This window comes from Vidua chalybeata, chromosome 15 (genome assembly GCF_026979565.1).
Source record: "Vidua chalybeata isolate OUT-0048 chromosome 15, bVidCha1 merged haplotype, whole genome shotgun sequence".
NCBI lineage: Eukaryota > Metazoa > Chordata > Aves > Passeriformes > Viduidae > Vidua > Vidua chalybeata.
In genome coordinates, this window is record NC_071544.1 from 16851225 (window position 1) to 16878845 (window position 27621).

General features: G+C 62.2%; 1 protein-coding gene across 6 annotated transcripts in view; it reads left to right on the top strand.

Annotated features, from left to right (window-relative positions):
* Window positions 1-24920, top strand: part of ABLIM3 (actin binding LIM protein family member 3) — a 47686-nt gene extending 22766 nt beyond the window's left edge. The window contains exons 2-23 of one of the 6 annotated variants that reach the window (XM_053956929.1): window positions 6000-6140; window positions 8228-8411; window positions 8514-8626; window positions 10527-10653; window positions 10752-10845; window positions 14840-14927; window positions 15424-15482; window positions 15720-15791; window positions 16151-16306; window positions 17155-17184; window positions 17667-17796; window positions 18519-18617; window positions 19832-19882; window positions 21123-21242; window positions 21488-21552; window positions 21878-22025; window positions 22614-22643; window positions 23039-23097; window positions 23676-23736; window positions 23827-23834; window positions 24342-24422; window positions 24750-24920. In XM_053956929.1, coding sequence (XP_053812904.1) covers window positions 6000-6140; window positions 8228-8411; window positions 8514-8626; window positions 10527-10653; window positions 10752-10845; window positions 14840-14927; window positions 15424-15482; window positions 15720-15791; window positions 16151-16306; window positions 17155-17184; window positions 17667-17796; window positions 18519-18617; window positions 19832-19882; window positions 21123-21242; window positions 21488-21552; window positions 21878-22025; window positions 22614-22643; window positions 23039-23097; window positions 23676-23736; window positions 23827-23834; window positions 24342-24422; window positions 24750-24863 — 2030 coding nt within the window. In that variant the 3' untranslated portion in view covers window positions 24864-24920. Of the gene's footprint in view, window positions 1-5999; window positions 6141-8227; window positions 8412-8513; window positions 8627-10526; window positions 10654-10751; window positions 10846-14839; window positions 14928-15423; window positions 15483-15719; window positions 15792-16150; window positions 16307-17154; window positions 17185-17666; window positions 17797-18518; window positions 18618-19831; window positions 19883-21122; window positions 21243-21487; window positions 21553-21877; window positions 22026-22613; window positions 22644-23038; window positions 23098-23675; window positions 23737-23826; window positions 24158-24341; window positions 24423-24749 lie in introns of those variants that run through there. The other 5 variants (XM_053956924.1, XM_053956925.1, XM_053956926.1 and 2 more) reach the window with 5 other exon arrangements.
* Window positions 24921-27621: the final 2701 nt, after the last annotated feature.

Genomic DNA, 27621 nt, shown 5'->3' on the forward strand with positions numbered 1-27621 from the left:
GGTGCTGCTGGAGTGGGGCTGGGGGGGTCCCTGCAGGGAGGAGGTGAAAAGCTCTGAGCCCCGGAGGGGTTTTTGGGTTTCCCTGGCACATTCCAGCCCCGCCTGTGTGGGAAGTAAACATCCTGCAGGCAGGCACGGGCAGCTGCCTGCAGCCAGGTCAGCATGGGAAGACAATCACAGCTTCCTCCACACTCATTTGGAGAATAATTTCCACAAACGCAGCCAGAAGCAAATTCTGCTGTGCAGGCAGGGCCCTGGCTTTTTTTTTTTTTGTTGTTGTTGTTGGGGTTTTTTTTGTTTTGTTTTGTTTTCCTTCTATCCCCTTGATTTTTCTCCTTGTCTCCTTCCCTCCTTTGTCTCCCCTGGGTGTTTCTGACCTCCCTCCTGTCCCTTTTTGCAGCGTGCCCCCGTGTGACCCAGCTCCCACCCTGGCACAATGTGCTGCCATGCCCCCACGATGCTTTGGCACCTGTTTGGGCACCCTGTGACATCCAGCCACGCTCTCTGCAGTCCTGCCTCCAGCTCCCAGCTCCCTCCCTGGTGCCAGTGCTGGCCCAGCACCCCCAGCTCCGTGCCCTCTGCCACTCCAGCTCCCTGGTGCCATCCTCATGGCACCCACGGCTTGCCTGTGTCCTGTGTCCCACCCAGGGAGTGGCAGCAGTGTGGGGCAAGGGGCCAGTGTGAGCCAGGTGGGGGCAATAATTGCTCCTGATCTAATTAGGGCTGGATTAGGAGCTGTGGCAGGGGAGGGCTGTAAGCCACAGATGGCTTTGCCTGGGAGCCAGGAGAGGCTGGCATGGGCTGGAGGGGGTTATAATCCTGCCTGGAATACACTCCGAGCTGACTGACAGGTTTGGGAAGAGCCCAGGGCCTGCTCTGGGTGAGCTGGGTGGTCCCCAGTGCCCCCCAGGCCACTGTCCCAGCCCAGTGCAAAGAGTGGAGGAGCAGCTGGAGCTGCTGCAGGCTCAGACTGTCCCACAGCAGATCCTGGTACCTGTCCTCAGCCCATCAGGAGCACTCGGCCCTCCCCAGCTTAAAAATGTAAATATCAAATAAGGAACCACGTGCTGCCTCTGCATTTTACTGAGGGGAAGGATCAGGAGAGAAAAAAATCTTTAGTCCAAAGGTAAATCTGGCATTTTGTCCTTGATGGAAATGGATTTTATCCGTGGGAGCTCCACGAAGCAGTGGCCTGAGCACCGAGATGGCCGTGCAGGGCTCAGATTCACCTCCAGGGCTGAGCATCCCAGCTGCTGGTCCCTTCCTTTCTGTCAGGGGTGATTTGGCTGAGCCTTTACCTGGGCCCCTCACCCAGCTCGGTGCTGCTGGCACCCCCAGTGCCCCCTCCTCAGCAGGGACCTGGGGTGGACTCCGTGGTCTCAAAGGGCTTTTCCGACCTGGTTAAATCCCCATCCTGTGTCTGGAGCAGGCACGTTCCCACAGGACACAGCCTGAGGCTCTCCCGTGCCTGCCGAAGCACCGGCATCATCTGGCTCCCAGCCCGTCCTCCCCTTCCTTCCCAAGGCGTTTTTATGGCCGCGGCCAAAAAGGGACAGCAGGCAGGAGCCTTTGGCCCCGCTGCTGATGAGAAACCCACATCCCGTGGCCCTGGAGTTCCCACCCTTCCTCCCCGGCACCCCTGGGACACAGCACAGCTCCTGCTGGAGGGGAAATCCTCCCCTCACCTCCCCCTCGGAGCCGGCTCCCCCAATCCCTGCTGCAGGGGGGCTTTGGGGTGCGGGCTCCTGGAGTGTCCCCTCCTTGTCCCCACATCCCAGCAGTGTGGTTTTTTGGTTTTTTTTTGGACCTCGCTCTGTGCCCCCCAGCCCGGCACGCTGTGTCCCATCCCCGCTGCTTCACCCCGGCCTCTCCCTGAGCCTCCAGAGCTTCCAGAGAAATTCCTTCCCGGCCACTCACTGCCGCCCCTCAGCCTTGACGCCTCCAGGGCTGCCAGGGCTGGGCTTCCTCTTCCTGAGCCTCGCCAGCCCCGCTCCCGACCCTCTGCGAGCCCCAGAGCCCTGGAATCGGCCCTTCCCGGGGTGTGCCAGCCGTGCCCACCGGGAATTCCCACTCAGAATTCCCACCAGGAATGCCCACCTTTCCTCACCCTCCCCACCCCGTGCTGCGCTGGTGCCGCCGCCCACAGGGGTGTTCTGAGAAGAGGATTTCCAACCTCAGAGACCCTTGCAGGGGATGGGGTGGGACACTGCTCACTGCCAGGCAGCACTGGGAGGCACTGGGGGGCACTGGGGGGCACTGGGAAGGGAGTTCACCCACGGAGGTGTGGAGATTCCTGCCAGCATCATCTGTCAGCATCCAGCATTCCAGGGGCTGGATCCTTCCCATGGTGACAGCCACACCTCCCTCCACATTCCAGGGGCTGGATCCATCCCACGCTGGCACCCCTTTGCTGCAGGTGCCAGCTCTCACTCCCTGCATCCCCCCCCGGCACCCACCAGCCTCAGTTTCCCGTGGTGGTGGCACTGCCTCTCTTTAATTTCAGGGTGAATGCTTTGCTTTGCCGCAGTCCCCTTCACCTGTGGCTCTCCCAGCATTGTGTAAGTGTTAATTGCTGTTAATTAAGCCAGGCATGCCCATCTTCCCGTGGAGATGCTGTGTCACAAACGTGCTGGCAGCAGGGCTGGGTGGGAATTTCCAGTTACCTGTGGATAATGATCCAAGCCCCACCTGGAGCAGCTCCTCCCTGGAGGGCCCATGGGCTGGAAGAGGGAAATGGGTGGGGAAACAGCATCACCTGCTCTGCTCCCAGTAAGGGAGGAGGGATGGATCTTTAGAAACGCCTCTGGGTGCTCATGGGAAGCTGCCCCTGGTTTGCTGTTGCTCGGATATGTGGGGCTGTGGGGTTTGGGGCTGCCTGGGGGGGGGACCCAAGCTGCTGGTGGAGCTCGTTCTGAGCTTGTTGTGCTCTGCTATTTGTGTTGGTGGTGAGCAGCAAACCCCGCGAGGCAGATGGAAAACTCTCCCCCGTTATCCTTCCACTCCTGAAGCGCTCAAAGCGTTCCAGAGGTTCAGCATTTCCCATCCTGCTGCTGCCTGCTGGAGGGCTGCACACGGGGCAGGAAGAGCACAGGAAACCAAACAAGGCCCTTGGCCCTCCCGAAGCCAAGGAGGGGATTGCACGGGGGGGATTGTGAGCTGGGAGCAGCCCCTGGGCAGGCTCCCTGTGCCCTCCTGGCGGGCAGAGCTGCTCTGCAGAGCCCTGGGGGGGGGGTTTGGGGGCTGTCCCCCTGCCCGGCTCACACGCTGGCTGTGCACGGCCACCGCTGCCTGACCCCGGGGCCGCGCGGGGCAGCAATCCCTGACCGGAGGTGCCACCTTAATCTGGATCACTGGGAAATCTGTCGAGTGCCCACGCAGCCCCGTGGCAGCTCCCTGCCTGGCTGTGCCCAGAGCCCATCAGGAACCCAGCCAGGACACGGGCACAGCCCCACAGGAGCCTGACCCTGGGCGTGTTTTGCGCTGAGAGTGGAGCACAAACCCGTGAATTGTTGGCCCAAACCAGCTCTGAGCGAACTGGGGGCAGATTATGGCATTCCTTGGGCAGCTCCCACCCCCTCTCCAGGGCTGCTGCATCCCAGCCTGCGAGGCCACTAATGCTACTTAGGTTATTAGTGGATTATTTGGTGTAATGAGCTTTGCCCCGCTCGGCTGGCCCTGTGCTCGGGGCTGTGGGATGTGTAATACTTCCTGCACGGGGCCACGAGGCGGGCAGCTGCTGCCTGGAACACAGGCACACAATGCACCAATGTTCCTGGACAAAATTCCAGCCTGGCCTGGAGCTTAAGCACAAATCAGGGAGCTTTGGGGAGAGCTGAACAGAGCGGGAGGGGTGAGGCTGCCCTGAGCCGGGTCCTGACCCGTGCCCACGGGCACAGCCAGCAGTGATGGATCAGATCCAGCTCTGGAGCACGGCTAAAAGCATCTTTCCCATCCTCAGCTCCTTTTCCTGAGCTTCCCTCCCATCAGACCAAGCAAGGGCTTGGCAATGTGTTGCTATGGCCACCAGGAAGTTTTCCCTGGAGACCAGGAGCCCGCACTAAGTGATTCCTGCGTGTTCCGACACAGATTATTATTTTTGTCTCCCCCTCCCCTTTCTTTATTGTGAATGTTGGAGTGTGGATGAATTCCTGGCTTTCCCCCCTGCCTCTGTCCTGCTTTCCTCTCCCAGCTTTGTGGATTTCCATGGCTGTGTCCCAGGGCTTGGCTTCGTTCAGGGCCAGGGTGTGAGCTGTGGGTGCGTGGGAGGAAGGCTCAGCTCTGTAACTCTTGCTCTGCTGGAGACCCCTGCAGAGAAGATCCCTGATTTATTCCAGCCTTGGGAAATCCTCTTGGTCCCCTCAAGCAGCTGCAGAGCTCCTGGGCACCCATTACCACCAGGAACCATCACAGGGGGTGCTGGATTCCTGTTCCCACGGCTGCCGTCTCTTGGGTGGGGGCTCCCTGCTCCCTTCGTTTTGTTTGGGACCTCAGAGTGATTTAGGTCTAGACTAATTAGTCTCTGCTGGGCTAGCTCCAGGCCTGACTCCCATTTTGTCCCTCCTCTGCTGGCACTTGGTGTCCTTTAGTGCCTCAGGTACCTCTGAGAGCTCTTGGCTTGCAGGGAAGGGAAGGCCCAGAGCTCCTGGAAGTTCTTGGAAGTCAAGGCTGGAGTCTGAGCTTTGCAGGAGGGCACTGGGAGCTTCCCTCACAGCCCGTTCCCAGCAGCTCCAGGGATGGAGCCGTGCTCCAGGAGGTTCAGCCCCTGTGGCTCTGGGCCCTTGGCACAGGGAATGGGGTTTTACTGTGGCACACTCTCAATGTCATTTTGACTTCTCTTGCTTGGCTTTTGAAGCCGATAATGGGCTGTTTCTGTTCCCTGTCACTTGATCTGCGCCTCGGTGAGCGAGGAGCCTCTGGTGAGTGATCTCCTCTGTCCTGTGCCCCTTCTTCCCTGCTCTGGAGGGACTTCACAGGCTGGCTCTCAATCAGCTGCTTCTCTTGTTCCTGGGAATGCAGTTCAGCACTGGGTCAGAAAAGCTCTGGCCCATTGAAATCCTCCTTTCTGCTGCTCGACTTGCCCAGATTGCGACTCCCCGTCGGAAATCTTACAGCAAATAAACCCTGCAGTGCTTGGCGTGGTGTCAGCCTGGCTGGGGCTCCTCCTGCCCAGCCCCGGCACTCGCGGGTGGGGCAGGGAAAGCAGGAGCTGCTCCGTTTGGGAATTGCCTTGAGACAGCAGAAGGGCCCGTAGGGAGCAGGAGGGTTTTACCCTGGAGCGCGGGGTGAGGCTGCTGGGCATCACCTGCGTGGTGTTCCCAGAGGGGGAGAGGAGTGGAGGTGAAGCCCAGCACGGTCTGCAGCAGGAGGAATTGGGTTCTTGCCCTGCCCTGCAGCCCCAGCTCCTCCCAGAACCTCCCTGCTCCGGAGGGAGCCGTGGGGCTGGGCTGCTGCTCCTTGCTGAGGAGGTGACAGCCCCACCAGGGCCAGGCACTCGATGGCTGTGATGTTTGAAAGCTCCTTGACAAATGTCTCCTTCCTCCGCTTCCTAAGCAAACAAGTGGAAGCTCCAAAAACACCAGCAGTTCCTTCCCGAGCTGCTGCCAGCTCCGAGCTCGCTGAGGGTCAGCAGCCACCAGGGCTGAGCACAGCGGTGGGGGCTGGGCCCTGCAGGGTCCTCCTGCACCTGCTGTGGGGACAGGAGAGCTCTGGGGAGCTCTGGGGTGATGCTGTGACCCGCTGGTCCGTGCAGGGACAGGGTGCCCTGCACAGAGTTGGGCACTGCAGGCCCTCGAGCCTCTTTTGTGGGGCAGGGAAATCCCGAATCCAGAGAGGGCTGGGCTCCCATCTCAGAGTCACTGGGTGCTGCCCCTTGCCCTCAGTGCTGGCCTGGCCACGTCACAGCCACCGGCCTGAGCTCAGTGCAGTGACACCCGGCCGTGTCCCAGATCCTAACGGAGACCCTTCCCCTCTGTCCTTTTGCTCTCCCTCCTTTCTGCCAGCAGTTCCCTACCAGCAGAACCCCTACACCCCCGGCAGCAGCTCCTCTGCCATCCAGTGCTACCGCTGCGGGGACACCTGCAAGGGCGAGGTCGTGCGCGTGCAGAGCAACCACTTCCACATCCGCTGCTTCACCTGCCAAGGTAGGATAAGGCTCCCCAAAAAGCTCCCGGCCAGGATGTCCCACAGCCCTGGGGACAGACCTACCTGGCCCACTGAGGTGTGGTCAACACAGCTGGGGTGGCAGCTGCAGGGGGGGTGGCACAGGGTGCCCCTGAGCGATGCCAGAGGCAGCGACACCACTGGGTGCCCAGTGTCACTCCCCTGGGGCAGCCTGCAGGTCCCAAACGTGCCCATCTGTGTCTGGGGGGGGCCCACCGTGTCCTTGAGCCGCTCCTAAAGCAGGGGGAGGAGGCACTGCCAAGCCTGGCTGAGAGGCAGCGAGGTGGGGACATGCCCAGAGCAGCTCCTGACAGAGCTGGGGCTGGCTGGCACATCCCTGTGACATCCCTGCCACCCGCCCATGGCATGCAGCTGGGACTTGGTGCCCCCCAGGGCTGGCAGGAGTGGAGCAGAGAGGTTCTTTGGATCCTCCTGGAGCAGCAGGGGAGAGCTGCAGGGCTGTAAAGCTCATGGTGCAGAGCTGCTGCTGCTGCTGAAGGGCTCCTCAGCTCCTTTATGGGAGCAGCTGCTCTCCACCAGCTTCTGCAGGCTGCAAAATTCCCCATTCCAGGGCTTTTTAAAGGCCTCTGCTCTGTGCTGAGCATAATCCCCATCCCCCTGGCCACACTTTGCTCCTTGCCAGGGAGCAGAGGGTTTGGCTGCACTCCCCGGGCTGTCCCCACCCTGCTGCAGCCCTGTCCCCCCGTGGGGTGGGCAGCCCCAGATTTTTGGGAAGGGGGATCTGTCCCGGGATGGCCTCAGGGCTGACTTGCGCCTCCAGGGCCCCGTGCTGAGCATGCTGCCCTTCCCCAGCTCGGCCTGGAGGAGCCAGCAGGAGCTGAGCATGCAGACAAAGAGCTCAGAGGGCTTCAGAGGGAGCAGGAGCCAGCAGGGAGAGCCTGGCAGAGCTCACTGCCCGATTTCCAAGTGAAAGGGAATAAATAATGAGAGGAAATCCTCCTGTCTCACCTTCCCTCGCAGCTCTCACCTCCTGCCACCTCTGGCTGGCTCCAGCCCTGTCCCTGCTGTGTCCCCGGGAGCTGGCACAGGAGTGAAGCCATGGGATGTGCTGTTCCCACAGCAAACAGGGCACGGAGCAGCCCCGTTTTATCTTGCATTTGCTTCCTGATGCTGTCCCCGAGCTGCTGGCCTGTCCCTTGCTGCTGACAGGGTGTTTGGGAGACCCGAATTCCCCTGCTGGGGACCCCAGCTCCAGGGATGCTGCACGGGACGGGAGCTGCATCCCTGCAGCAGCGGGCCCAGCCGTCCCCTGCCACCCGGGGCTGCCCCACAGCTACGGGGACAGGACAGAAGGACAAACAGAGACCAAGGTGGGCTGTGCCAGCGGGTGCTCAGTGGCTCTGTGGTCCCTTCCCCACGCTGTCACCTTGCAGGACAGCGGATGGGCATCGTGCCCGGGCCCCTGTGCCACTCCCCTGCCAGGCTCTGCTGCTCTCCAGGTGCCTCTGGCTGCAGAGGCCGTAGGAGGGAGGTGATGCTGAGGGTGAGCCATGTCTGCTTGGATTACTGTGACGGGCTGTGCACCACCCACGCTTCCCACAGCAGGGCTGGGCTGGACACCCATGGAAAAACAAGCAGGGAGAGCTCCGAGCCCAGAGTTCCCGGGAGCTGCTCCCGTCAGGGCACGGCTCCGTGTCCCGGGCAGGGCACATGGCTCGTCACAGAGGTGGCATGGACAACACCCCTGCCCAGCTGTCCCTAGGGCACTCCCAGCCCTGTCCTCATCTTCCTCACACCCCGAGAGTGCCAAACGGAGGGGCCGAGCCCCAGCCGGGCGCAGCAGGTCCGGGAGGGGATGCCCGGGCTGTGCCAAGCCGTTGGTGCGTGGCGCAGGAGCGCTGCAGTGCAGGGGCTCCCTGCCGGCAATGGGATTCCCTGTGGGAGCGGCCCCATCCCGCAGCCCAACACTGACATCTTGCGGGAGGCCCCAGAGCTGGGCTGGGAAGGGAAGGAAACCCTCGGAGGTACCTGCAGGAGGCTGGAGAGGCGGCGGGGGTGGCTCGGGGATCCCGGACCTGCCGCGATGGCTGCGTGTCCTTCCCCGCAGTGTGCGGCTGCGACCTGGCCCAGTCGGGTTTCTTCTTCAAGAACCAGGAGTACATCTGCACCCACGACTACCAGCAGCTCTACGGGACCCGCTGTGACAGCTGCGGGGACTTCATCACCGGCGAGGTCATCTCCGCCCTGGGCAGGACCTACCACCCCAAGTGCTTTGTCTGCAGCACCTGCAGGTGAGTGGCACTTGTCACCGAGGGCTGGTGGCCCCTCGGAGAAGGCCTTGCCGGAGCTCCCGGGGGCACTGCTGACCCCTCCCCGCCCGTCCCTGGCCGCAGGAAGCCGTTCCCCATCGGAGACAAGGTGACGTTCAGCGGGAAGGACTGCGTCTGCCAAAACTGCTCCCACTCCCTCCTCAGCACCAAGCCCATCAAGATCCACGGGCCCAGCCGTAAGTTGGCCACTGTGCTGTGGTGGGTACACAGAGAGGGGCCGAGGGTCCCTGGAGGCGGTGACAGGACAGGCTTTGGGGTCACCGTGCAGCCCCGCAGAGCCCCGGGTGTCCCCGAGGGTTGGGAGGAAGGACGGGGCTGTCCTGCAGCTCCACCCAGGACTGCAGCTGGTTTTGGAAACTCCCCTGGCCTGTTGGTGACCTGGGCAGGTGCCACCACCCTGGCAGGCGCTGTCTGAGCTCATGGGGAGGTTCTGGAGCTGGGTTTGCTCTGAGTCACTTGCCTTGTGTCCAAGTGGCTGCCCTGGGAATGCTCCTGGGACTTTCACAGCACTGGCGTTCCTTGCTGGGTCTGCAAGCACTGAAAGGTTTTTTTCTGCTCATCCCCTTGCCCTGGTGAACCCCAGGGAACCCCTAAAAGTCAGCTGGAGCGATGGACAAGCTCTTTAGGGTGGGTTTGGCCTTGCTTGTGACCCCAGGTTGGGAGGACCTGCCGTGGAGGTCAGTGCCTGACACAGAGTCCTGCAGCCCGGGCCAGAGCCAGGACTGGGTGTCTGTCACCCGTGGTCCTTGTCACCCAGTCACCACGGTGGAGGTGGGGTCGGTGCTGATGGACCCCCTGTGAGCCCCCCAAGCTGCCTCACTCCCCCAGCCCTCGATGGAGGGGACGTGGCAGGTTTGAACGGAGCCAAAGGACAGGAATAGCCCCATTTCCCCCCGTGGGCTCCCGGAGCTGCCCAGGGCCAGGCTCTGCCTCCCTCCCGCCTTCCTCTCCCTCCCCATCCCCTTGCTGGCGCTCCTCGGCCCTGCAGCAGGGTTACCTGAGGACACCATGCCTTATTCATGGCAGCTGCAGGCACACGGAGCCTGTCCCTCCCCGCCCCGGTGGCCCTGGCACTGCCACCAGCAGGGTGCCAGGGGAGCTGTGCGGGCTGCTGGCACATTCCATAGGGAGGGCATCCCTAGGAGCAGGATGCCGAGCCCCTCCCTGCAGCCCCAGCCCTGCAAACAACCCCAAACCGGCAGCACCCGGATGAGGGAACAGATCCTGCGTTTTTCCTGGAGTCAGAAATCTTCCAGGCAGGGATTTGGCACGGAGCAGCCTGGGATGGGCTGGCTGCTCCTGCTTCCCCCGTGGCAGGGACGGGGTTAAAGAAAACCCCTTCCAGGCAGCCCTGCTGCCCCGGGGGAGGAGAGGACAAGGAGGAGTCAAGGTCAGGGGTCCGAGGCCCGTGTGCTTCCTGCTGGGAGCCTTTGGAGCCAGGGGAGGAAGGGAGGCCGGAGAACGGCGCAGCGGGGCCGGACGCGGCTGCCGGACAGCACAGCCCTTCCTCTGCCAGACACTTCCCACCCTTGGGCACCTGCCAGGCCAGCGGGGCCCTCCCACAGCCCATCCCAGAACGAACCAGGCTGGAAAAGACCTTTGAGGTCATCGAGCCCAGCCTATGACCCCACAGCTAAACCCTGGCACTGGGAGCCACGTCCAGGCTTTTTTAAACCCAGCCAGGGACGGTGACTCCAGCCCCGCCCTGGGCAGACCATTCCAGTGCCCAGTCACTCTTTCAGATAAGAATTTTTTCCTGATGTCCAGCTGGCCTGGCTCAGACTGGTCACCCCGAGGGAAGCCCAGCTCAGGGCTGTGGCTGGGTGCCAGCGGTACCTCAGAGGTCGCAGCTTTCCTGTGCTGGGGACAAGCAGAGGTGACAGATTTCCATAATGAAATCATCCCCACGAAGCTGCCTCAGGACCAGGGTGTTTGTAACAGCGTCATCCCTGGATCATGCTCCGGGGCAGGGCTTTCCCCTGGGTGTGAGGGGAGTGCCAGGGCTGTCACCCAGCCGGGGAGGCCCAGCAGCTGTGGGTGTCCCTGCTGTGCCCACATCCCCTCCTGTCCCTCCAGACTGCGCCGGCTGCAAGGAGGAGATCAAGCAGGGCCAGTCCCTGCTGGCCCTGGAGAAGCAGTGGCACGTCAGCTGCTTCAAGTGCCAAACGTGCGGGGTCATCCTCACCGGCGAGTACATCAGCAAGTGAGTGCCACCGTGCTGCGACATTCCGGGCTGGCCGCGGGGCTGGGGGCGCGGCGAGGGGCTCAGCTGGCACTCACCCCTTCTGTGCCCCTCCCAAGGGATGGCATCCCGTACTGTGAGTCCGACTACCACGCCCAGTTCGGCATCAAGTGCGAGACCTGTGACCGCTACATCAGTGGCCGCGTCCTGGAGGTGAGTGCCGGGGCTGCAGCCGCCCCACGCCGGCTCTGTGCCAGGGACATGCCCTGGGGAGGCGTGGCAGGGTGGCACCCTCCATCCCTGGGGGCCGTGGCTCGTCCTGCAGCAGCTCTGTCACAGCCTGAGCACCTCCTGTGGAGGGTGGGAGAGGGGGAAGCCACACCAGCGCTTGGACACTGGAGCTCGGGGCACGACCGAGTCACGGTGGCCTGGGCTGCTGGGGCCTGTCACGACCGAGTCACGGTGGCCTGGGCTGCTGGGACCTGTCACGACCGAGTCACGGTGGCCTGGGCTGCTGGGACCTGTCACGACCGAGTCAGGGTGGCCTGGGCTGCTGGGGCCTGTCTGGGGGTGTGGGGGATCAGCCCCGAGCAGCTGCTGCCGTGCCGGGTTCGGGGTGTCCCCAGCCCTCCCCTGAGCGCATCCCTGTGCCGGCAGCCTGCCTGTTGCCTTGGAAACGCATCCCACACCGCTGCCGAGCCCGCCTGCGGGGCTGCAGCACCCTCCCGTGGGCAGCCATCCCCTGGCACACCCCCTGGCAGGGCCGAAAGCGGAGCAGGGGGTCCCCCTTCACCGGGGGAGGCTTTGCTGGGCTGCAGGAGCTGCTCTGGCAGAGGCAGGGAGGGATGCAGGGATTCCCCAGGGATGCCACCATGGCACGGGGGGATGCAGGGATTCACCATGGCACAGGGGATGCAGAGAATCCCAGGGATGCCACCATGGCATGGGGGGATGCAGAGAATTCTCAGGGATGCCACCCTGGCACGGGGGATGCAGGAATTCACCATGGCACAGGGGGATGCAGAGAATCCCAGGGATGCCACCCTGGCACGGGGGATGCAGGAATTCACCATGGCACGGGGGATGCAGGAATTCACCATGGCACAGGGGGATGCAGAGAATCCCAGGGATTCACCATGGCACAGAGGGATGCAGGAATTCACCATGGCACAGGAGGATGCAGGGATTCACCATGGCACAGAGGAATGCAGGGATTCACCCTGGCACGGGGGATGCAGGGATTCACCATGGCACAGAGGGATGCAGGGATTCACCATGGCACAGGGGGATGCAGGAATTCCCCAGGGATGCCACCCTGGCACGGGGGATGCAGGGATTCACCCTGGCACGGGGGATGCAGGAATTCACCATGGCACGGGGGATGCAGGGATTCACCATGGCACGGGGGATGCAGGGATTCACCATGGCACAGAGGAATGCAGGGATTCACCCTGGCACAGGGGGATGCAGGGATTCCCCAGGGATGCCACCCTGGCACGGGGGATGCAGGGATTCACCCTGGCACGGGGGATGCAGGAATTCACCATGGCACGGGGGATGCAGGGATTCACCATGGCACAGGGGGATGCAGGGATTCCCCAGGGATTCACCCTGGCACAGGGGGATGCAGGGATTCCCCAGGGATGCCACCACGGGTGCAGGTGCCTGTGGGATGTGTTTTGGGCAGTGGTGGGGCTGCACAGCTGGTGAGGGATGGTGTTGGGGAAGGACAGAGAGGTCCATCAGGGCTGCTCCTTCCCATCTCCTGGGAGTGATGTCTCCTCTCATGCTTTCTGTTCTGTCCTAGTGCTGGCAAGGAAAAAAAAAAAAAAAAAAAAAAAAAAAACCCAGAAAATCCAGCCTGAGGGTAATTTAAAGGCTCGGGAGGCACAGAGAAGGAAGCCTGGTGTGATTTTTTAGACCCTGTGATGGCACAGGGAGGCAGCAATGCTGGAATTGTGCTCAGTCACTCCTGAGACCTCCCTTTGCACAGGGCTGAGCAGGAGGGAAGGGCTCCCACAGCTCTGCCAGCCCCAGGTCGCAGTGACAGGAAGCTGCATCCCAAAATCAGAGGTGCCATGGGTCTGGGTGTGGGCTGGGGTGGCCGTGGCTCTGTGAGTCTCCAGCCTGCTGAGAGGTGTCCCAGGATGTTTCACTCACAGTCCCCCAAGAAGGGATCACCCTCCCTGTCCTGCCAGCCAGGCTGGGAGCTCCAGCCTGCCCACAGAACCTCTCCCGAGGCTGGAACAAATTGCCAGGAGCCTCCCAGCACCTCTGCCCAGCCCGGGGGGCTGTGTGTGCCTGGGAAAGCTTTCTGCTGACTCCAGGCTGGGGCAGCAGTGCCAGCCCTGCTGGGAGCATGAGCTCAGCACTGCAGCAGCTGCCCAGCACGAGCTCACGGCTCAGCAAATCTGAGCGGAGCAGGACAAAGCCCTGGCATCAAAGCCCTGCTGCTGCTCCTCCCCTGGGCACTGCCAGCCCCCCAAGAGCCCTGTGCCAGGGTAGAGCACCCTCAGGCACCCAGGGGTGTCAGCAGGGTGGTGTCACCTGGTTTGGGAGCAGGGGGAGAGGAGCCAGAGGGGGGCTGGGATTCCTGTCATCAAATCATGGAATGGGTGGGGTTGGAAGGGACCTTAAAGATCATCTCATTCCAACCCCCCCTGGCCACCATCCACTGTCCCAGGTTGATCCAAGCCCCATCCAGCCTGGCCTTGGACTCCTCCAGGGATGGAAGCCTGGGCTCCTCAGCCTCCCCGGGGTGTGGCTGCTCCCAGTATTGAACAGTCTGTGAATGCCGGGGCTTGAATTGTCCTCTCTGTCAGAGTGTGAAATGGAAAGGGTGCCTTTAAGGAATTTTAGGCATTGAGGAGCCTCCTGGTGCTATCCTGGCAGCCTCCAGGCTGTTCCCAACTGCTCCAGGCTGCCCAGCCAGGCTCGGATGATTAATGAGTCTTTAAGGGACCCAAGTGATAATGAGCAGGTCCCTTCCCTGCCCCACCAGCCTTGCACCAGCTGCAATAATAACCAGAATAATGGGAACAAGCTTTGTGCATGGTTTGGAGGAGTTCTGCGGTGTTGAGGTTTGGGGTGGCTTTTGGAGAAGGTGTGTGATGAAGTGAAGGTTGGGAATGGGCTGGGACACTCCTGGGGGAGCAGCCAGCCTCCCTCCACATGCAGTGGTTTGGGTTGGCACAGGGCTGGCCCCTCCCTGCACTGCAAGGAGAGGAAGAGAGGTCCAAACTCTCCAAACTCACCCTCCTGCCTGTCCCGAAACCTTCCACTCATTCTTGGCATAAACTGGAGGGACCGACTGCCATCTGCACCCCAAGGACACTGAATTCCAGGTTGATTTGATGGGCAGGATCCCAGTTATCCTTGCAGCAAATTTCCCTGTTGATCCTCCTGTTTCCACCCCCTACTATCATAACCCTCTTCTTTATAGGCAAAAGCCTCATCCTCCCTCTGCCACCTTCAATTATTCTCCCTCTTCTCCTGGTTTATTGTGGGAGTAAAAAGTTCTTTAGGGTTGAGCCATACCAGCCCAGGTTCCTCCTGCCCTGAGCTGGCTCCCAGCCCATAATTGAAATGCAGACAGACACTTGGGGCAGGAGCGAGCTCCCAGTTCCAGCTGTTAGCCCTGTCAGAAGAGCCAAAGGAGCAGCCCAGCTTCCTGTCAGCTGGGGAAGAGCCTGTGCCCAGCACTGAAACGGGAGCAGAGGAGGGAAGATCCTTCAGGGACAGGAGCTGGCAGTGATGGGCACGGAGGCCTTTGGGATCCTTCTCCCTTTGCTGCTTCCCTGCTGTGACACCTGGGGCCAAATTTGCTGCTTTTCTTCAAATGTGTGGAGGAAGAGCTGGTGCAAAGCCTGGCTGCAGAGGGTCTTGGCCATTCCCAGAGTGCCAGCTTTGTAGGGACGCTGTCCCTGGTGGTCTGGGACCCCCTGGCTCTGCTTGGTGTTGAAGGTTTCGAGGCGAGCACAAAGTTCCTGGTCTGACTCGCAGCCCAGCAGGTTGCAAACGGGGATGAAGCATTCTCTGGTTTTCTCCATGGGATGTGGAGGCCTCCAGGGCCACCCCAGAGAGTTTGTTCACCTCGTCACTGTCGGTGGCAGCAGCGAAGGCTGGCAGGGTCACTCGGGGACAGGGGACAGGGGCAGGTCACCGTGTCCTGCCTCGCTCAGGGGCTCCTCTCTGCTCGCCCGTGCAGGCAGGAGGGAAGCACTACCACCCCACCTGTGCCAGATGTGTGCGCTGCCACCAGATGTTCACAGAGGGAGAGGAGATGTACCTGACAGGTAGGGCTGTGGCCAGCATGGCTGGGGTGGGGGGGGCCTTGGGGTTCGGGTCCTCACGGCACTTGGAAGGGTCTCTTTGTGGAGCAGTGCCAGGGATCCCCCTCTCCACTGCTCTCCGGCTGCTGTGCAAAAATCATCGCTCTCCACGAACCCTGCCCTGCCCCTGCGCTGGGAGCTTTTCATCTCCCACACACCTGGGCAAAGCCCAACCTCTGCTCCCTCCAGCCCAAAGGATGGAGGGGTTGTGGTGCCCCAAGCTCGGTGTCACCCCGGTTTAACCAGCAGCAACTGGTTGGGCCACCCCAAATCCACCCGAGGTTGCAGTCCCAGCTGAGGTTTGGCCCCTGCCCTGTTCCGTTCCTTATCACAGACACTCGGTCCCCACTGCCCTGCACGTTCCCGTGGCACTGCTGGAGGTGGCAGGGGACCTGGCTGACCCCTGACAGGGGGTGGCCGTGTGTGGGGCTGAACTGTCCCCTTTTTTGCTGCCTTTCAGGCTCTGAAGTGTGGCACCCCATCTGCAAGCAGGCAGCCAGAGCAGAGAAGAAGCTGAAGGTAGGCAGCGGGGTGAGGTGGCACACCCCAGGCACCACTGTCCTCGAGTCCCTGCTGGAACTGAACTGCTTTGGCAGCGCCCACACCTGGAGTGGCTTCCTGAGGCTGCCCAGAGGATGACGGGTGGCCGTGGCTGAGGCTGTGACAGTGAAATCCAGCCCCAAACCAGAATTCTGCCTGCTCAGGGGCCCCTCCTTGCCCTGCTCTCACCTGCCCTCCTCCTTTGTGCCTCCACAGCACAGAAGGACGTCAGAAACCTCCATCTCCCCCCCTGGCTCCAGCATCGGCTCCCCAAACCGTGTCATCTGCGTAAGTCCAGCCTGCCCCTCCCCCAGGGATGGCAGCAGCAGCTGCCAGAGCTGCTCTTCGGTGGGACAAGCCCGGAATTTGGGGACAGCACACACAAGCCCCCTTGTCCCAGCAGCACGCTGTGCCACCGGTGCCAGGGCACAGCTCAGGAGCACTCAGGGGGCACAGTCCTGCCCTCCCAGCTCCTCTGCCCTCCCACTGCTGCCTCTCGGGCCTCTCCTCTTACCTGTCCCTGCTGCTGGGGTGACAGTGGGCTCTGTCCACCCTGTGCTGGCTCCACACTGTGCGCTCCAGCCTCCCTTCCCCTCTCTCCTCCTCTTCCTTTCCATCTCTCTGTCTCTGTCTCTCCCTCTCCCTAGGCCAAAGTGGATAATGAGATCCTTAATTACAAAGACCTGGCAGCTCTTCCCAAGATTAAAGCCATCTATGAAGTGCAGCGTCCTGACCTCATTTCCTACGAGCCCTATCACAGATACACGTCGGATGAGACGCTGGAGAGATATAGCTATGGGGAGGTACCGAGGCTGCAGAAACCCTGCTGGCATGTGCAGGAACGGGCCCCAGGCTGGGGAGAGCTGTGGGGGGCTTCTTCGTGCCAGTGGGAACAGTGCAGGGGGGCAGGAGTGGGGCAGGGCCTCTCCCAGAGGCTCGGGGAGGGTCGGAGATGGAGGTGGAGGTGACGCTGCTGTAGAGTCAGAGAGATCCCAGTGACCTCAGGGCATGTGCAGGGACAGGCAGGGCTGTTTGAGAGGAGTGATGGGCAGGGAATGCACCCCTCACAGCCCTGAGCCTGGCAGACAATCCAGAACAGCACCTCTGGAGCACCTCTGGAGCACCTCTGGAGCAGGGCTGCCCGGCTGGGTGCTGGCCCTGCAGCCAGGGAAGGGGCTGGGGCAGTGCATTTCTGCAGGGCTGTGAGGAGGGCATGCTCAGGCACAGGACTAAGCCCGCTGGGGCTGCTGGGTGAGCTCATGGAAGGAGAGGGTCTGAGCAGCTCTCACAGGAGGGGCACCTGAAGCGGTGCTGGAAGAGGATTTGGCAGCAGCCCCTCTCACATCCCCGTCCCAAGGTTCCGTCACAAGCCTGGTGTCCTGCAGCCCACCCAGGATGGTGCAGGCAGCGTGGCCATGGCCCTCTGTGCCTCCTCCTCTGCAGAGAGGTCTCTCAGAGGTGACAGCTGCTGATTCCTCCTGCCAGTTCCTCTCCTGGCCAGGGGCTCCCTGCCCAGTCCTGCCCTGGCTGTACCCCCCGTGTAACACGAGCTGCTGTGGGACCCCAGTCTGTCACTGCTCCTCTTAACCGTGTGCTGTCTCTCTCTCTCTCTCTCTCTTTTCCTCCTCACTTTGCCTCCTGCTGCCTCCAGTCCCTGGGGACCCTCTCCCCATACTCACAGGTAATGCCCCTTGGGCACTGGGCGTCTGTCACCTGCTGCAGCCTCAGCATGTCCCTCTGCCCAGAGCCTCTGCTGCTCGTCCCCCGGGGCTGGTGGCTGCCCCAGGGTGTGGGGGAGATGGGGAGGGGGACTGTCGTGTCCTTCAGGCCCCAAGGAGAGCAGGGTGAAAGCCCTCCCTGCCAGAATGGCCCCAGGGTGCAGCTTCTGCCCCGTGGAGGGAGCCGCCGGTAACTGGGAACAAGTTCAAGGGGAGGGGACAATCTCCAGGCACAAAACCTCTGGCTGGACACTGGTCCCAAACCCTGGGCTTCGCTGCCCGTGCCTTGGCAGGGGCGAGGCAGGGCAGGCTGGGGACCCCTCCAGCCTCAGAGGACGCAGTGTCACACACAGAGCACCCCCCGGGCTGCCCCAGGCAGGGACCCCCACCCGTGGGACACCTCCTGCCAGCTCTAACCCCGCTCTCCACACCTTCCCCACCCCAGGACATCTACGAGAGCTTCGACACGCGGCAGAGGCGAGCCTCCAGCCCTGGCTACATCGACTCCCCCACCTACAGCCGCCAGGGCATGTCCCCCACCATCCCCAGGTCCCCCCACCATTTCTACCGCTCAGGTGAGGATTTGGGCTGCAAACCCAGCCGCCAGGTGGAGAGAGGATCACAAAAATATCTCTGGGATTTCTGTGGTTTCTCATCTGGCGAGCAGCAGGAGGCCTGGGGGCTGCCCACGGTGGGAGCAGTGCCCAGCTCTGCACATCCTCTGCTTCTCCAAACTCTCGCCAGCAGCAAGGAGAGGCCAAGGGGAATTTGGGGCTCAGGCAGGATGGGATGACCTCCAGCTCTGGGGAAAACCCCTCAGCTGCGTTGGTGGCTCTGGGAGGGGTGTGCAGGGGAGTGCTTGTGCCCAGGGAGCTCCTTGCACACGGGCATGCACGCACAGCCCGGAGCACGGCGGGGAGCAGAGCGTGCCGGGGCCGGTGCCTCCTGTCCTCTGGAGCTGCGCAGGAAGGACTGGAACGCTCTGAGGTCGGCTGAGAGCCCCGCTGCACCGCCAGGGGCTCGTCACTGCCTCTGCAGCACGCTCGGCTTTCCTGGCAGCGCTGGGGCAGCGGCCAGCCCCGCACCGGGCTTTCCTCCGCCTCCGCAGATGCGGGGAATCTTCCCCCCGCTCCGTCGCTGCCACCGCTGCACCGCAGCCCGGCGCACGTCCCCGTCACCCCGCTCTCACACGGGTGGCCCCCGCTGTTCTAACACCGCTGCATTTAACGCCCATTTTCTTCTGCCTCTTGTTCTCTCTCTCGGTCACTCACGGCTGCTTCTGCTCGGCCCCGCGTAGGCACCGAGAGCGGGCGCAGCTCCCCCTACTATAGCCAGTTAGATGTGAGGTCCTCCACTCCAACCTCATACCAAGCTCCCAAGCATTTCCACATCCCAGGTAGGCTCCGGAGCGCCCCGCTGCCCCGGGAGCGCCGTGTCCGTGGCATGCCCGCATGTGCCGTCCCCGCTGTGTCGCATGCGTAGCTCCGCCGCCTGCCTAGAGCCAGCTGGCAGCAGGATCTACCCCTGGTAGAGGCCATCCATAAACAGGACCTACGGCTTGAACCCTCCTCCTTCTCCCCACCCCCGTCACCACCCGGAGGTCCCAGAGCCGCCCGGAGTCTGCTTGATCCTTGCAACATCCCTCTTCCTCCTCCTCCTCCCCGCCCTCCCTCCACTCCCCACACGAGGATGAGCGCCCTGGTGAGAGCCTGTCCCCTGCCCTGCCTTCCCCCCAGGGTCACCAGCCGGAGCGCGTCTGCCAGAGGCGTTTCCACACCCACCCGCTACAGATGACTATTTTATACTCCCCCTAGGGCCCGCCGCTCCCTCCCCCCAGACTCTCCTGGGCTTGCCAGATGCCTGCTCCCCTTCTGCAGGGATTGCAGGGGGCCACCAGGTAAGGGCCACCACCCGCTCCCGGCCACGCAGAGCCCACGGGGACGGGGACGGAGCGGGCAGGAAGGGAGAGCGGGTTGGGAAGCAGGCAGAGCTGCCCGTAACCCCTCAGCGGGGGCAGAACCCCGCACCGGCTGTTTGTCAGACCCCAACTCAGCTGTTGGCATCTCCCCGTGCCCCAAAAGCCTGGCACCCTCCCCAGGGCATCGCTGATGCCCTGAGGACACCCAGAGGCTCCCCCCAGCTCCGCTCCCATCCCTGCCCTGCCCATCCCTGCCCTCCCGCTGCCGCTCGGTGGTTTATGGATGGCCCCTTCCCTGCTCCAGCTCGCTTTCCCTCCCGACTCGCTCTTTTCTCTCTCTGCTGCGGAAAGAGGCTTTGGCTGATGTTGGCTCGCCCCAGGTAGCTCGCAGGCGGTTCTTGCCGGTGCTGGCACCCCGAGAACGCGCCGCGGGTGCCCGGCTGGCAGGCTGTGCCCGCCGCCGCGGTGCATGTGCTGTCGCTGGGCGCTCACTGCATGTCCTGGCACGCCGGGACCGCGCTCCCGTGCCCTCCCGGGGCACCCGAGGGCGCGGAGGCGGCTGTGTGATGGAAGCGTGGCGTGGGGGGGGCGGTGGCTCCCGCAGGACCCGTGTCCTGCGCGCTCTCAGCACGCCCACACTCACCTCCCTCTCCCCTTTCTTTCTTCCCTTTCTCTCTCTCTTTTCCCACCAGCTGCTGGCGAGAGTAACATCTACAGGAAGCCGCCCATCTACAAGCGGCACGGTACGGTCTGGCTGCCGTGTCCCTGTCCCCGTGTCACCCCGGGGAGGGGAGCGGCGTGCTCAGGGGCTGGCTGGGAGACGGGGCAGGCATCAGGGTTTGGGTGCTGGGCTTCGCTGGGATGCTCCTGCTCTGGGCAGCAGAGAGGGGGACAGGTGGGGGACAGGTGTGACTTTGGACCGCGTCCCTGCTGTGAGGGATGGAGCAAAGGCTGGCAGTGGCACCAGGGATGGCTGTGGGAGGCGGAGCAGGGCTTTGGTGTGGGATAAGGGAGTCAGAGCAGCCTCAGAAAGGGGATGAAAAAAGCAATTTGCAGTTTCACACGCAGCCCTGGAGGAAAAATCACAGCCCATCCTGGGTGGCTGTTCCAGCATGAAACAGGCCTGGGGGTGTTGCAGGTTGGGGAGGGTGTTTGGGTGGCCCTCAGTGCTTGGTGGCTCAGTGTTTGGTGGCTCTCAGTGGGGCTGGCTTGCTCTGTCCCAGCTTGCTCCTGCTCCCGGAGGGACAGCAGCTCCCCCTGAGCAGTAACTGTGTCTCTTCTCTCTCCCCGGCTCTCCCCTCCCTCCTGCTCAATTCCCACCACCCGCTGCTGCCTGCTCCTGCTGCTGTAAGTACCTGCTGGGTCCCCTGTGCCTGCCGGAGGTGTGGGGTGGCTCTGCCACCTCCTGTCCCTGGTGCTCCTTCCCCTGTCACTCTCCTGGCCTCTGGTGCGGCAGAACTCACCCCGGGCTCCCCCGTGTGCTGTCGAGGCTCTGTCCCCAGCCTGAGCACCCTGTGTGTCCCTGCCATGGGGACCAAGCCCTGCCAGAACCCCTCTGCTGCCACCTTTCCCTGGCAGAACCCAGAGAGCCCCATCCCTGCTGGGTCTGAACCTTCCTCCATCCCCTCTGTCACCTCCTGGGGACGGGACAGCACAGGCAGCTCGGTGGCACTGGTGGGACTGGGATGAGCACGCTGCAGGAGCCAGCACTTGTGGTGCCGTGGGCTCTCAGCCGTTTGGGTCCCTTCCCAGCCACATCAGTGACATCCCCTGCTTGTCCCTGTCCCCAGCGTCTGCCTCAGCACCCTTGAGGAGGTGTCAGCAGTCGGAAAACCGATTATTCCCAGCTCTGCTCCGTGCTGGCCCAGACACAAATCCCTGGCAGTCCTGGGGAGGGGAGAGGATGTGCCTTGGTTTGGGGTGGATCTCTGCAGATCCTCACCTTGGCTCTGCCCGCTCCTTTTGCAGACAACCCCCCTGCAGCCACGAAAAGCAAAACCAGCGAGGACATCGCGCAGTCATCCAAGTACAGCCCTGCCTACTCCCCAGATCCCTACTACCACTCCGAGTCGGAATACTGGTCCTTCCAAGGCTCACCCAAAGGTAACAAATTCCCCTTGGCCTGGGAGAAAGGGAAAACCCATTCCTGCCCCACGTTTTCTGGGAGGAAACCCCATTTTCAGTTGGGTCTGGACACAAAAGTGGGGTTGGGCCGAGGTACCTGCCAAGGTGACCCCAAAACCCAAGGAGTGTCTGGGAGCCAACTGTCCCCATGCAGTTGGGGGCTGCCTCCTCCCTGCCTGCCCCCACTTTTGTCCCCAGCTGACCCCTGACGTGTCTCCTTGCAGCTCCCCGGGCCCGGAGGTTCTCGTCAGGTGGCGAGGAGGATGGGTACGACCGGGGCATGCACAAGGTGAGTGCCAGCCCTGCTGGGCACAGCCAGCACCAAAGTGTCCCCACTTGGCTCTTGGGGAGAAGGCTCAGCCCAGCTCTGCCACCCGAGAAGGTGCCACCACCACCATCTCTGCTGCCCTCGGCCATCTGTCCCCTCCCGGCCACCCCCAGCAGGGGCTCTGAAGGAGGGGGAGAGCATCCCCCTGCCGAGGCACCCCCACCCCAGCACCTCATCCTCAGGAGATGCCCAGCCCGTGCCCGGGGATGCTGTGCCCTTCTGTGGTGTGCCAGAGAGGGCTGGGCAGGGACAGGAAGAGTGCAAGGTGGCTTTTCCCCCCTGCCAGATCCAGAGTGGCATCGGGAGGCTGATCCTGAGGGAGGAGATGAAGGCTCGCTCCAACTCCTACGCAGACCCCTGGACACCCCCTCGCAGCTCGGCCAGCAGCAGGGAGGCCCTGCACACAGCGGGCTACGAGGGCTCCCTCAATGGCTGTAAGGCTGTCCCTCTGTCCCTCTGTCCCACCCGGCACAGCCCCAGCCCCTCGGGAGATCTGCAGGGTGGAGAGGGAGGAATGGGATGAGGAAAAGGCTGATGAGAGGTGCTGGGCATGGAGCTGGGCTTGGGAGGGTCTTTTCCTCTCTGGAGGGCTCCGTCCATCCCCTGTGCCCCAGCTGGGAGGGGGCATTGCCCACTGGGGCAGCCCGGAATGGCTGAAGGATCCCTCGGGGATCTGGCAGCACAGCCATGCCCAGGTGCTGTCACCTGTTTTGGGCTGGCACCTCTGGGACCTCCTGCCCCCCCAGGGCTGCCTTGCTTGCCCTGCTCTTCTCACAGAGCCCCCGGGACACCCAGCCCTGCCCTGGGGGCCTGGGGGGGCACTTCTGAGCCTGGCAGCACAGATGGCTCTGTCCATTCCACGCTCTCCTTCCTCACGGAGCTGGGTGTGGACGCTCAGGGAGCCCCTCAGCCCTGTGGGGTCCTGAAAGCCCCAAGGAGGATCCGTGGGGCTGGGGATGGGCAGTTCTGCGTGGCATGGGGTGCTTGGCCCTCCCTGACAGCCGGCTCTGCTCTCCTTGCAGCTCCCCGAACCCATTACCTGGCCGACAGCGGTGAGTGCCTGAGCTGAGCCCGCCCCCAGCCCGGGGGGCAGAGCCCGAGCTGGAGGAGGTGCTGGGACCAGGGAGGGGACAAGGGAAACCACGAAGGAGCCCTTGAATTCAAGCCTGGGTTGGGATAGAGCTGAAGCAGGGCACAGAGGATGAGTCGGGGGAACTGGGAGAGGAGAATGTGTTGCTCTCTAGGGGGAGGTGGGAGGGCTGCCACGGGAAAGGGGTTTTGGGGAGAGGAATATCAGCACGGGAGGAAGGCAGGCTGGAAATGAGCTGGAGCTGGAAGGAGACAGAGCTGGGAGCACAGAGGCAGAGGGTGGACCAGTAGGGGCTGTCCTGGCGTGTGAGGCTCATTCCTGCTTTTTCCCTGATGGCCTTTGGTGGCTTCTTTGCAGATCCCCTCATTTCTAAGTCGGCCTCCCTTCCTGCCTACAGGAGGAACGGGCTGCACAGGGTGAGTGCCTCCTGCTGCTGCCAGGCATTCCTCAATCTCCCAGGCATTCCTCAATCTCCCAGGCGTTCCCCAATCTCCCAGGCGTTCCCCAATCTCCCAGGCGTTCCCCATTCTCTTCTCCCAGGCATTCCCCCACTGTCCCAGGCTTCTCCAAGCCCCCAGTGCTCCCTTTCCATCATGGGATGTCCTGTTTCCCCCTCCTCTGCATCCCTGCTGTCACTGCTGCCCTGTGCCAATCCAACAGTTATTATTATCATTAATAATCATTATTTATTTGGGTGCAAAGTGCCCTGTCCAGGCAGTGTCTGCCCTGAAACTCCCATGGGGCAATTTCCAGAGGGATGCTGGTGTTGCTTTCCAGCAGGAGAGCTTTGCCTTATATCCTGGGGATTGTTTGGGATCAGGAGTTCTGCTCCTGCCTCCGTGTGACCTGCGCTTGTCACCTCACCTCCTCGTGCCTCGCTTTCCCTGCTGGCGGGTGGGGACCTCGGTGTCCTCCCCTGGGGACGTGGGAGGCGCCACTCCGGGTGTCTGGAGGAGCCTCCCTCTCACTGCCCTGCTCTCCACCCCTCCCGCAGCCTCCCAGCGCGGAGCTCTTCCACTACGACAGCACCAACGCCGTCAACTGGGGGATGCGAGGTGAGGGCGCAGGGCTGGGACCCCGCGGGGGAGGGTGGTGACAGCAGAGGGCTCCTGTGGCTCACGTGTCTCCTTCTGCTCTCCCCACAGAGTACAAGGTAAGACCCTTCTGCTGCCAGGAGCGGCCACCAGCCAGAGCCGGGAGTGCCAGGGATGTGCGTCCGTGTGTCCCCAGGCTCTTCAGAGGGAAGCTTTGCCCTCTGCCTCTGTTCTCCTCCATCCTGGACCTGGCAGCCCCATCCCAGCACTGTGGGGCTCACACCAGAGTCCCTCCCCTCCTGCCAGGTCCCAAGTGCTGCTGAGCAGAATTGTCCCCCGGGTGAGGAGCAGAGCAGGGGGGTTGTGCTGGTGCCTTCCTGCTCACGCTCGTGCCTGGCTCATTCCTGCTTTTGCACAGTGAGCAGGTTGTTCCAGAGCCACCATGGAGATTCAGGGTGGATCAGAGTCACCCTGAGAGCAGTTCCCACCTCTCCTTGTCCCACCCAAGCCCTGGAGTCAGCTGTGCCACCCAACCCCTGTTAAATACAGCGGGAGGCCTTGCCCTCATTGCCAAGTGTGCCCCAAGTGTCTCGTGGCTGCCCCACGGAGTCCCTGTCCCTGTGCAGATTTACCCCTACGAGCTGCTCCTGGTGAAGACGAGGGGGAGGAACCAGCTGCCCAAAGACGTGGACAGGACTCGGTTAGAGGTGAGAAGAGCCTTTTTCATTGGGGACAATCAGGGCACAGAGGGATCTGATCCCACGGGGCGGCCCTGGCACGCAGTGTGTGGGGCTCGTGGCCGTGTCAGGAGCGTCTCCACATCTGCTCAGGGGCACACGAGTGTCAGGGCACTGTCACAGGGCTCCTGCTGCTCCCCTGTGCCTGTGGCAGGGGCAGGAGGGAGGCAGGTCCTCCCCTTTTCCCGAGGGAGCAGTGCTGGGGCTCGTGTCACCCCATTGTCCCAGCGGGCAGGGGGTGCCCTCAGACCTCCTGGAAGGTGCCCAGCTCTGGCCCAGCCTCCCATTTCTCCCCAGAGGCACTTGTCCCAGGAGGAATTCTACCAGATCTTCGGGATGACCATGGCCGAGTTCGACCGCCTGGCGCTGTGGAAGAGGAACGAGCTGAAGAAGCAGGCCCGGCTGTTTTAAATGCAGTGCACTATAAATATATACATACCTATAAATATATACATAGAGAGATCTCTATATTGCAGCTCTGTATGATTCCCGGGGCTGTACGGGCCACAGGGGCCCTCTCTGCACCCCTGAGAGTGAATTGGAGTCTTGCAGATCGTTTGGTGCTCTGTGTTTCCTTTCCTTTCCCAGCCTGATTTCTCTGTGGATCCCCGGGTTCTGCCCAGACTCGGTGTCTGTCACTGCTGCCCCTCAGGGACACCAGGGCAGGGCGAGGATTTTCCTGCTGCAGCCACGGTGCCTGGGGCTGGCAGAGAGCAGGGGTTTGGGATGGGGGCTGCACTGGGGTGTCCCATCCCCTTCTGCTCAGCCGGGCTGTGGAGTAGGGGTGGAAAAGGCCCTGGGCACAACGGCAGGAAAGTGGGATCTCACTCCAGGCTCCTTAAATCCATCCCTGCCTTGGGATGGGAGGATTTGTTACTGGCAAGTCCCTGCCTTGGCCAGGACTAGGGGCACTTCAGGGTCTGAAATGCAGAGCTTGGGGCAGGGGATAGAAGTGGTGGGGACCCTCAGTCCCAATCCCTCCTGGGCTGGTGGCTTTCCCTGCAAAGCTTGGGTTGCCCCAGAGCCAGTTTATCCTCCCAAGGTGCCAGAATAGCCACTTGCCATCCCCAAACCCAGCCCTTCTTAAGTGGAACAGCCAAAGCCACCTCCTGCCTTGTGCAGTTTCTTGCTGCTCTTCAGGTTTGTCCAGGGCTGAGTATTCCAGGATATTCCAGCTGGGAGCTGGGGGAAGGCCAGAGGAGAGGAGTGGGAAATGCAGGTCCCCACTACCTGCTGGACCTCTCCTGGGTTTTCCTGAATTCCCCATCACAGCTGCCTGAGTCCCTGATGAATCCCTCTGGGAATGAAGGCAACTCCCTCCACTGCAAACTCTACCTGTTTGTATCCCAAACTCTATGGGATAACTTTTTTTGCTTGCCTTATTTTTTTTTTTTTTCATAAAACGAATAAGGTTGTTTCTACACAAACACAGCTTGCCTGCTGTCTGTGGTGCTCTGCTTTCCTGTTTGCTCGTCCTGCAGGATTTTCAGGCATGCAGCAGGGTCGAACAGTCCCAAAAACAGGCCAGGGACCTGTGGGGTACCAGCAGGAGCTGGCTCAGCTGTGAGGGGACAGCACAGCTTTTACCTCCACTGTGCCATGGGCCACATCCTGGTCCTCTCTGAAACCCTCCTGTCCTGGTGTCCCCATGGAGTGGATTCAGTTCCCTCCCTGCCATCCAAAGCTGCCCAGTTTGTTGCCCAAAAATCCATCAGCAGGTTCCCCTTGCAGGGGTTTGCCAGAGTTCAGGGGGCTCACTCAGGGCTGGAGTTTTCCCATCAGCAGCAGCTCCAGCTCTGGAGCTTTGTGCCAGCAAGGAGAGGGCTGGGGATTGAGGTGAAGGTGGCAACATTGCCCTGGGATCTGCTCATCTGCTCTAGTGCAGCAGTGAATGAGCAGAGTTTATTTGTAATTATTTCTATCGTACAAAATAGGGCTCTCTAAATCAAACTCAGCTGTTTGTGGCTGTAGGAATCTTCCCTCTCCAGCAGCAATTCCAGTGAGGAAGCCTGGGGTATGTTATTAATAACAGTAATAACACAACAGCAGGATCTTTTCATTTCCAAAGTATTTTATGGACAGTAACACAAGGACCTGCATGGCAAAGGTGGGGAAACTGAGGCAGGGCTTGGGTTTTTTTCTCTCAGAGCCAGGGCAACCTCTCCAGCTCCATTCTGGGGCAGCAGACACCCCAAGGGCCCCTGCTGGTGTGCCATTGCCCTGGTGGGGTGCAGGGACACCCCAGGTGTCACCAGCTGCCCTGGAAGCTGTCCCTGGCTGCTCTGCAATTCCCAAAGCAGTGTTGGCAGCCCTGGACTGAGATTCCTGCCCCAACCACAGCCCCAAAGGTTGTGGAAGAACACTGGGGCTCAATCTGGAAGGGAGAGACCATCAAACACCCCCCCTGCAGGAGCTGGTTCCCAGCGGGGCGTGGAGGGGGTGAGAGGGGCTGAGTTTCCTGGAACGAAATTGCCCCAAAAAGGGGAATTTCTCCAGGCCAGTTGCTAATTCACAGCTGATATTTCAGTCATTGCTTTCCCAAGTGATAATAATTGGGTACGTGTGAAAGCTCATCACGTTTCTGTCTCAGCCTGCTGTCCCCACAGGGCTCAGCTGCAGCCCGCATTGTCCCGGCAGTGCCAGCAGCCTCTGTCCCTGCTGCCACGCCTGGGACACTGTCACACGTCCCACAGCTCTCCCAAGCCCAGGTCTCCCTGGAATTCCGTGCTGGGCTGGGACAACGACAGCGGCATGGCCAGGGACACGCTGGGCACAGGAGGGAGCAGGCAGGGAGGGGATTTTGGGGAGGGGGAAACGAGGAGTGGGGGCTCGGGAGGAGCTGTCCTCGCTACGGGCTGTGCGAATTCGGGGTTTTCCCCCTAAACCGAAGTTGCCCAACCCGGGCAGGTGGCGGTGGCCCACTCAAGACCCCCCCACCCTTCGCAGGGGGGTCTCTGCGTGCCGCTGGGCATGCAGGCTGCCAGGGGACCCCAGCTCAGGGCTGTCCCCGCGGGCTGTCCCCGGTGCCGTGCCGTGCCGGGCCGGGCCGGTGCTCGGCGCTGCCGTGCTCCGAGCGAGGGAGGGAGGGGCGGATGAAGGGATTGGCCGCCCCGAGCGAGAGCCGGCCCCGCCGGGCGGCCGCTGCCCGCGACATTCGCCCGCCCGCAGC